This window comes from Protobothrops mucrosquamatus, unplaced genomic scaffold, assembly GCF_001527695.2.
Source record: "Protobothrops mucrosquamatus isolate PMUCROS unplaced genomic scaffold, P.Mucros_1.0 scaffold1251, whole genome shotgun sequence".
In the NCBI taxonomy this organism is placed as follows: domain Eukaryota; kingdom Metazoa; phylum Chordata; class Lepidosauria; order Squamata; family Viperidae; genus Protobothrops; species Protobothrops mucrosquamatus.
Genome location: NW_015387457.1, coordinates 14,355 through 24,549, shown reverse-complemented (window position 1 = coordinate 24,549; position 10,195 = coordinate 14,355). Strand labels below are relative to the sequence as shown.

The following is a 10,195-nucleotide window of genomic DNA, read 5'->3' as shown; positions in this document are numbered from 1 at the left end:
GATACTGTAGTGTCCTTGGTGCTGTCTGAGCTTGGTCATTTTCTTGCAGACGTCTTATTACCAAACTAAGTAACATAACCAGTGCTACGTACTGTACATGATTAATGGTTGTGAGCTGATGGGAGAGGGGCTCAAATTCAAAAAGAAAAGATAATAATGTATATTTGCTGAACAATCCAACTCTTATCAAAAATATTCTCATTTGAATGTGTGTGGACACAATAGAAAAAAAGAGAAAAGGACAGAGATTTTATATATATTTTTACTGTGGGTTATTTGTATAGTGCTTTAACATATCAGTATATCAAAAATCAGATCAACCTGAATCACTGTTTGCTGTGTTTGGGTTTAACACTGTAACTTCCCTGGTGTTTTAGATTCCCTCCTAGTCCTTAGGTTGCCATTTAGGAATTGTGATAGCATTATTTGCCCTGTTAAGTTAAAAAAGAAAAAAAAGCTTTTGCTTTTGCCTGATGAAGCTCATTATGAAAAATGGAAGACCAGAAATAGTAAAATTAACCAGAGACTGAAGATGTTGGAGCCACATGACTAAAAATGTTGTGTAGCTTATGCAGAAGTCGTATATATTTATGCAAATTAATGTGTATCGTTTGGATCTTGAGTTTTAGTCCTAATGCATTCTTAACTGAAAAATTAACTAAATTCAGCCACATAAATTAATTGATGAACACAATATTATAAACTGGAATAAGTGTTTATTTTACTTAATTGTATTGAATCAGAAACATTTCAGTGAGTTTGTGTTGCCAAACAGAGTGGCAATATCCATGTAAATAAATTTGGAAACAAGTTAAGTACTCTGAAACATCATTGTGGTTATATTTTATTGTTTCATATTTATGAGAGTATAGCTCTGCAGATTCTTCAGCCATCAATTCCCCCAGAATATCTAATTGTTTTTAATTTTTTTATTCTGCAGAATGGCCATATTTTTTAAAACAACTAAGAGATTGGGAAGGGAGAATTGAGTGAACTTTTCCTTGTATAAATAATTTCCAGTGCAAACATGGAAATTGACTCTTAGTTAAGTTATTTGTGTAAGTGATAGTTTACTGTCAATGATGAATTTCAACATTTTTAGTGCACATTCTTTGGTCTGAACAAGCTAGTTTCAGAATGTCAAAAAATGGGTTTTGGATATGAGACATTCACAAAACTAATCAGATGATTATATTTATGCTATACAAACATAACTATATTATTTTGCAAAGTTTTAATGCACTTGTAAACATTGTTAACAAATTGTATTAAATTCACTGCTCACTGAATAAACATTTCTATTCCATTTGTATTTGTCTACTTAAACACCAGTTACAAACTGGTGCAGTCAATTTGTTTAATTTAAACTATGGTTTTCATCAATGTGAAAAGATCCTATCAAGAAATCTGATAGGAAATTGAAATCAGTATTAAAAATATCGTTGATAAATTAATGCTTAATCTACAGTGCAGATAAGCTATAAGGGTTAGTTAAAAGTTCTTCCAGATAAGAATTTTATTGTGTAATTGCCATCTTATTCACAGCATTTATATGAGTTCCAGACATTTACCTTTTTTATTTGTAAACTTCCTACTTTTTTCTACCATTTCTAATGTTTATTTTCACTTTAAGGAAAAGAAATGGAAGAATAATGTTTTTTTAAATAGTCCTGTGCCTGAAAGCATTTTAAATAAGTGTTCTGAGTTCTCTACATCACTGAAATCAATTTGAATTTTGTTGTTCTTTGCAAGAATAGTGTCCATTTTGTAAAGAAGGTAGGTGTGTTATTATGGAATTATAATAAAATAATAGCAGTTCCAAATAGAGTGATGTGTCCTAATAGCTACGATTGTTTGTCCAGAAACCATCACAAGTTCTTAAATTATTTCACTATTATAAAAGAATCTTGAAGCTTTATCATAAAATTTCCAGCATGGAAAAGGACATATTCATCAGCTTGCCTTTAGGATATCAGTGACAGTTTATTAAACTTCTCTGAGCTGTTGAAATCTTGGAAGATTCAATTATGCATTCCCACCGTTTCTGTTATTAATTTAAGATTTATAGGAGTAAACAAATTCCAGATTTGGAGTCAGCTTCGGGTAACCTGCTGGGGTTATTCAGGTCTTCAAAGAGTCCTGTTTCAATAACTTCTTCTTGCCAGGGTATTGGGATAGCACCAGTAGAAAATCTCTTAAAGAATTCAATGTCTTTGTCATCAAATTCAATTCCCCGAGCTTCAGAAAAATCAGCAATGTCTGCAACATCTTTGGCATAAACGACTGATGGATCCGGCACAAAGGGAGGATCAATAAGACCTGCCTCCAGCCTATGAAAATTTATTGACTTGAAGTATTGATGTTTCCTGGGATCATCATCATTACTCCTGTAACAAAAGAAGAAAGTGTTTCAAATAGGAGGAAACTAGTCCTATAAAGCAAATTTATATTTAAGCATGTACTAATCATACCAGTGGATTTACCAGTGGGATCAGAAAGAAATGATCAAAGATTTGTTAGTTAATTAAGTTTGAAGCCTTCTGTTATTTCCCAAAATAACACTGCAGTGGGCAACAATACTTGATAAATAAATACTGCAGTGGGCAACAATACTTGATAAATAAATTTTATACAGATATTTATACACATATAGATACACATACACATGCATATACATATACATTTACATCAAAAGGTTTGATAGCTCCATCAACAGATTCTCTCAAGCTTACATCACATTCTGATGACCTCCTTTGGCTGAGAATGTCTAGTGTTCATTAGTTAATCTTTGTCCTTTGTGGATAACTTGGTAGCATTAAAGAAACAATATATTAGACTTCTCTAGTATAGTCCATGTTGTGGACTATAATTTTTATCTTCCTCACCCACTGGGGTATTAGTGGGCATGCATATAATCTCAAAGGAATTAAATTATATAAAAAATAAGCAATGTATTCTATAGGTCCTATAGGTAAGAAGGCCAAATCTGGCATGATTGTTGACTTGGTGGAGAAACAGTAAGCTACGCTTGTTATCAATCTGTTTCCTGCTGCAATTTCCTGGTGCTGGTAATAAAGCCCTACATGGGATGGGGGCCAATTATTTGTCCCCTCTGGTTTTTGCACAGCTGATAACCAAAAGAGTTGGTATGCATCAGGTCATTTTCTATGTCAAGTTGTCATCCTATTTTATCTTTGCTTCTTTTGAGAACAGGTAGCTCCCACGTTGATAGGATTCTGGAGAGCCTGGCTGTTCTCCAAGGCTTTGGGCTGGGGTGATAGAGCCTCTTCTGAGTGTTATTACTGGTCATATTCAGTCATCTTGTTCCTTATCTGCTTTTAACTTATTTGTTTTGCTGTTTTTGTTTTGAATTGTTATATTTTATCTTTTTTTGTTACATTGTGAGAGACCAAGATTTGGGTGAGGGAGGGTTGGACAGCACTTATTTAAATAAATTCAATTAATTTAAAAGAAGCTCTTTTGTTCACCTAGGATGGCAAGAATGCATTCTGAACCGTATTCAAAAATGTCCACGTACATAAATTTCAAAATAAATAAAATCATGTAGAATTGATTCCAAAACTGAATTTCATTACTTATGGAGAAAAAAGTGTTTTAAGACAGACAGTAAACCATCAACTGAGTAGTATTAAAAGACATGATTTTCTGTGAACATAATCATGTAAAATAAAAGAAAACGTGTAAATTTCTATGCATTCCTTCTTTTTGTAATGCTGATGTGATTAAAAACACAATCGCCAAAATTAGATTCAGTGCCCACTCCATAAAATCTTTGCTTACTGTTTTATAACCCACAGGTCTCTAGTTCAGACAGCCAAGACTATTGATATTTTTTGTGAGTTATGTGCCATCAGGCTGTGTTACGGAACAATTCTTAGAAGAAACTTAGTGGCCATCACTTTCTCCCTTTTTAGAAACTGACATTTGAGCACCACCACTAGGCCTTTGCTTGCATGTACAAGAGTCACCTAACAACATGATGAAGGAGAGTATAGCTGGACAATGTTTATTTGTTAATATTTGTTAAGAGTTCTTGTAGATCTCTACCAGAAGCAGATTTAAACAGTCTAAAAAATCTAATTCCTGGTTCACTCATGCCTACTAAATTACAATTTCTTTAATCTCAGTTTGTTAAATAAGCCATAGTTGGCTGGATCACCTACTGAACTAGCCCATTAATATGTTTAATTCATTTGTTAGATTAATAATCATATTTATTTTATATTTTTATTTAATAAACATGCAGATTGGTAAATATTTTTGAAAAGAAATCCTCAAGCACTTTTACCATTTTACTAGCATTATAACTATCTTTTCATATTACTTCTAATTATCATGATCATCTCTGAGAAAACCATTGAAATTATATTTTCTAGAACACCAACAAAATCTCAGGTGCATTCATGTCAGGCCAAGAAAACTACATGGATCTATTCATAAATACATCAAGCTCTGGGTGAACTTAACCCAGTTATTTAACTTTATCATGAATACATTGTATGTTTCCTCAAAAAAATGAATGGTTAGAAAATGAATATATTAAAGTCTGTTCAGCTGTTGTCTGGCTAAAATAAAAAACATATTCTATTACAGTTCTGCAAAAAAAAAACAAAATAAAAAACAAAAATTGTTTACAAGGAAAAAGATAGGGGAAGGGAAAGTGCAAAGGAATAAAGAAAAATGAAAAGAAATAAAGAATAACTTCCAACTTTCTTCGATACAGATGCAAAAAGTTTAGTTAACATAACAATCTTTTCTGGAGGTGAGGGTTGTGGGTCAGCAACCATTGTATCTCTCTAATATGTTCATTAGAGACATAGTTGGGAGAGTTTTGTATATGGCAGTTGATTTGCAGATAAACTAAGTCACAGTATGTATAATTATATTTGTATTTTTTATCCCACTTAGCAATATTAATATTCCAATATTAGCAAATATATTTAGGGAATATCTTCTGAAAGAGAGTCACACAATCTTTTTCAAATGCTACATCTTGGCATCTTCTTGGAACATAGCCTTCTTAATGCTTGCCCCAACAAAAATAATGCTTTTCTTTGGACAATACATTTGGCCTAATATAGTCTGTTTTCCTGCTTCTTTTTGATTAGTGATCTGTTTCTTTTTGTATGACTGTTGGAAAATCTAGTTCTACAAAACTTACATAATTGGACCTAGGAGATGAAATAGTTCACCTCTTATGACCCTTGGATTGTTGATGTTTGCTGTTAATCAGAACCTTTTTAGAGGGTCAAGTGTGCAAATTAAAGCTGCCTATAAGAAGCTTTAACTTATGCAATGCATACTTAAACAGATAACTCAAGGGCTCAATGACCTTACCAGAATCTTAAGTTAATCTTTATAAAGTTGTTCTTGAACAAAATTTCTAGTGTAGCAACCATAGACAGGATTTCTGCTGTCCCCCGATATATAATGAATGTCCCCCCCAATCTCAATATCTTATATATTGTGGCAGTAAAAAGCAAATGACAGACAAGCATGCCATTGATGAAGTTTGACAGATGCATGTATAATACTTGTAGCTATCAGACTGTTTCTGGACAAAATGAAAGAAAAAGTGTATACTCTATTCACTTTGGATGTAAACTCATTGGAAGCCCACATGTCCTGTAACTAGGATTTAAGGTTTCCCAAAAAAATTTTTTTATCTGTTTGGGGCCACATTTTGTGAGAATAAGACAGATGATATTCTCAGTGGAATTCAAGCCAGAAGTCAAGCCTCTTCTTTCTTTCTGTAATCTTCTGCAAACAGATCAAGGTTTTTGGGTTTTTTTAACCTCAAGAAATGTTTGGCACTGATTGTTGATTTTTAATTGGGAGGACTGTTTATTTTTTAATTGGTGCATTCAATCATAGTTTTAGTGTATCTATTTTAATGTTTTAACCATAAACATAACATTTTCATCTGTATTTTGCTTGTTAGCCATGCTGAGTGTTATTTTTGGCAAAGAAGGAAGAATATAAATTTAATAGATGAATAGCTCAGTTCAAATTATTAATTATGGTGACTTAAAAGATCTGTGCTTTGCGGTTAGTATTTTCAATCAACATTTTAATTCCAACATTTCCTTGTGTTTCATTATAGTTTGCATCAATTGCTCCAAACATCGGCTTTGAAAGACAATTTAACTGTTAGGGGCTAAGCAAAACCTCTTTGCCATGACATGGAAGATCACAACTGGTAAAGAATGCTAAAGCAGCACATTTGGCAGTATCAACAGCAGCATGAAAAACATCTGCACAAATAATTATTGCAAGACAATTCCCCGATCCTTTAGAGGTTAATACAACATTCAATGAAGTGGAACAAAAGGTAAAGGATCTAAAACATGCAGGCATTAAAATGTATCTCTGTCCTTTTACTTAGTAATTGGGAATATTTTCCTAATAAAAATATAGGGTGGCATTAAAAACAAGTATTACAAAATGTATTCATTTTTTCTTTAGATTGATAGTTCCTTGTGTTTATAAAGCTCCTTCATTAGAGGTGGTGTTTGGCTGCTTTATTCATAACAATGTCCCATGTTTTCCTTGTACATTTTTTTAAAAAAAATAATATATTAGCTATACCCTTTTTCCAACTATTAATTTTATTTATTTCTAGGACTTTTACACTGCTTTTTATTCAGGACTTTTAAAATTTCATTATAGTTTATAGCTGTTTCAGACCCAATTTATTGTACATGGACTTCTTATTTCATTTTAAATTCTTATTTTCTAGTTTATATTTTAGGGGGCTTTTAAAATTAAATTAAAATTAACTTTTGCCCTACCTGACATTGGTGAGTTTTGAAAGGCATCCTACAAAGTGAAGAAGGGATACATTTATGAAATGCTGGTATACAGAATATTAATATTTTAGAAACAAGAATGTAACCATAAATATATTATTACATCTCTGACTGAATAAACTTTATTTATGTGAAAAATGTTGTCCTTTAAGCAAAATGTATTTATTTAAATATTTATAAGCCATTTTATTTGGCATTTGAAGTAGTCTATAATCACTATTAAAAGCCTCTCTACAGTTCTATGAAAATCTTTGGATTGTCTGATTTTTTTTGCTTAGTTTTACTACTAAATGTTATCAGAGCTTTATAGAAATCTAATGAAATACAGAGCAGCTGAGTGAACATTTGACACCAAACACTGATACTTTTTTTTCATTTATTCCATAACCAAAGCATCCAACATGCAATGCGCATGTTCGAAAAGTATCATTGTCCCCCCTTCTCACAATTCTTACTCATTATTCTTAAATTGGCATCACAAAAAAAACCCAAAGCTTTTTTTAGTTTAATATTGCTTTGTAGTAGAGCAGGCTTGCAGAATGAAAAACTAGCCTCCTCTTTCAGAATTTTGATTTATCTCCTGCTTTGGAGTAGCAGCTTAATAGTTCTGCTGCCACCACCAGCCTCCAGGCCCAGCCTTGTCTGTTCTGCTACAAAAGGGGTCTGCAACCTTGACAACTTTAAGACTTGTGGACTTCAGCTGAAGTTCACAAGTCTTAAAGTTGTCAAGGTTGCAGACCCCTGTTCTACAGATTGATTGATCTATCTATCTATCTATCTATCTATCTATCTATCTATCTATCTATCTATCTATCTATCTATCTATCTATCTATCTATCTATCTATCTATCTATCTATCTATCTATCTATCTATCTAAAAGATATATACAGTATGGTTGCCCATTTTTGTGGCACACAACTGTTGACTAGCTAGCAACCATGATAAAAACATAAAAAAGGCAAATAACACACAAAAAAGAAAAAAAATATCAGATGAAGTTCCCTCGGATAAAGAGCCCTTTGCCCAAATTTTGTAGGAAGAGGTTTCAAACTATTATTAAACATCACAAGGAATTCTGCAGAAAAGAAATATTCTTAGGAACACAGCCTGAAATAGGTCTGAAAACAAAAACACCCAATTTCATAACTTGTTCAGAGAGGTAAAGGACATGGAACAGAAAGCAAAATCTAATTCCTAGCTATACTCGTTATAATTTCTACAGAACTCTGCCTCAGTGTTCCTGGATTTCTTCAGCTTCTTTGATATTCCAAATGTCTGAGCGATGGAAATTAGCTCTTTTCCAAAACGTATCCATATCCCACAGAGAGAGGGTTGGAGTCTCCGGCTATTTATACATAACCAAGACTCATGTCTCAGTTGTGAGGAAGTGGATTGTGAATCTGCAGTTTGGCATGCAGGCTATAATCACTACAGGCTTAACTCTAGTAACCGTGTTTAGCACCGCTACTGTTTTCATTTATAAAAAGAATACTTGAATTGAGATATATAAAATGCCAGCCCCCTTTCCTTCCTAAGAGTTCTTCCTCAAATCCTAATTTTCTGCTCAGCTTTAGCCAAAGTTTAAATTGTATATGATGATAGAATCCTTTATGACTAGTGCACAAAGATCAAGATCTTTCCTTCCCTGACTGTGTGATTTTAATATCAGACTTCGATACTGTGATCTTACTTAACATTATATATTCAAAAGCAATATGCTTCTTTTTCAACATTCTTATTTTTGCCCCCAAACCAAATTCCTTTAGAATGTCATACCCGAGGTTATAGTTATTCAACCACTTTCATCATAATATGGCATTCATTTATTTATTGTATTTACATACTGCCTTTTCACTTGGCAACTTAGGACAGGTAGGGCACTTATGGGGAATATTTTATGATATTTTATCACAAGAACCCTGTGAGAAATGGATCTAGGAGTGAAAAATTGACCCCAAATTATCCAATAAATTCTGTGGTTCAGTGGGGGAACTGAACCTGGGCATCTCCAGGTTCAGATTAAATAAAAACCAAACACTATTTGCTCAGATCCTCCTATGTGCTCTCTAATAGCTCTTCCACAAAATTCAGTAAAATGCTATTCACCAATCCTTGATCTGACTACAGCATTCTGCATCACGGAAGCAGGAACCTTCAAGGGCAACTATGCAGAATGCCTTACAGTAATCCAACCAGGGTGAAGGGGATTATTGTGGCTAGATTATCTTTGCACCCAAACAGATTTTAGCTCTTTAGCTTAAGCAGTCTTAGAAAATTCTACAGTATTGACATTTGAACTTCAGTTCCTTAAAAAAGTATGGTGGTACCATTCAATCAAAAGAAGAAGAAAAAAGGATACCTGCTTCCTAAACGATTTTCAGGATTCTTTTCCAAGAAGAGTTTGCAGATTTCTTTTGTTGGTTCATCAAAATTAGCATGCTGGAACTGCACTTCATCATTTATGGTTCTTTTTTTAACTTCATCTTTTTCAATCTTTTCTTTGTAATCCTTGAATGGTGTTCGACCAGCAATCATTTCATAAATACTGCATCCCATAGCAAACCAATCAACAGGATAACTATAACTTTCTTCCTTTAAGATTTCAGGAGCCATGTATCCATTAGTTCCAGCCTGTGACAACATAAAATAGTTTTAATAATGAGTAATCCTAATTAGTGATGCATTTGAAAGAGAAGTAATCAGTTCTTTGGATGACTTCCTTAGAGCTTCACCTTAGTCATGAAACAAAATATCCTGACACAAGGCATGGCATAGAATTTCTGACAAAGTAATCTGAAAAATATTAGTACATATGATTGGTTAAAAACAGTAGCTTTGGGTACTGCACATGTATATAGTACCAATGCTTTTTTTCTAAAAAAAGGTGCCAGAACTCACACATGTCATACAACCTGCCTTGCCTACCCTACAAGGTTCCATCCAAAAAAGGTGCCGGAACTCTGTTCTGGGCGTTCTATGAGAAAAAAAGCCCTGTATAGTACATCTCCCCCCCACCTCCCCCTCTCTCTCCCTTACACACACACACACACACACACACACACACACACACACACACACACACACATTCTACCTTCCTGACATATGCCACTCTCCTGAGCTGAAAAAATGAATAAATAATGAGATTTCTGTCTCTTACTAATCTGTTTACAAAAACTCTTTTTTCTGGCAGAGGGAATCTAGCAGTTTTAAATAAACTACTGGAAGGAACAGGGGAAGCCAAGTTCACTCCATTTCCCAGTGACGGAGAGCAGAGTTGTGCAGAGAAACTTAGAGACAAGTAGGCTTTTTCTATTTGGGTCACCTAATGTTGATTTCTCTTTGCAGGAAACCAGTAATTTTAACC

General features: G+C 33.5%; 1 protein-coding gene across 1 annotated transcript; it reads right to left on the bottom strand.

Annotated features, from left to right (window-relative positions):
* Positions 1 to 660: 660 nt before the first annotated feature.
* Positions 661 to 9,474, bottom strand: LOC107292038 (rhodopsin kinase). Its single transcript, XM_015821098.1, has 2 exons — positions 9,191 to 9,474; positions 661 to 2,387 (listed from the first exon to the last, which is right to left on the bottom strand). Exons 1-2 carry the CDS (start codon positions 9,472 to 9,474, stop codon positions 2,063 to 2,065), a joined length of 609 nt encoding a protein of 202 aa, XP_015676584.1. The 3' UTR covers positions 661 to 2,062.
* Positions 9,475 to 10,195: the final 721 nt, after the last annotated feature.

Excerpts from the sequence above, each read along its gene's own strand:
- LOC107292038 (XM_015821098.1), bottom strand. The coding sequence starts at position 9,474 with ATGTTGTCACAGGCTGGAACTAATGGATACATGGCTCCTGAAATCTTA. Across the intron at positions 2,388-9,190 it reads GAAAATCGTTTAGGAAGCAG|GAGTAATGATGATGATCCCA; the intron begins GTATCCTTTTTT and ends CTTTTGTTACAG.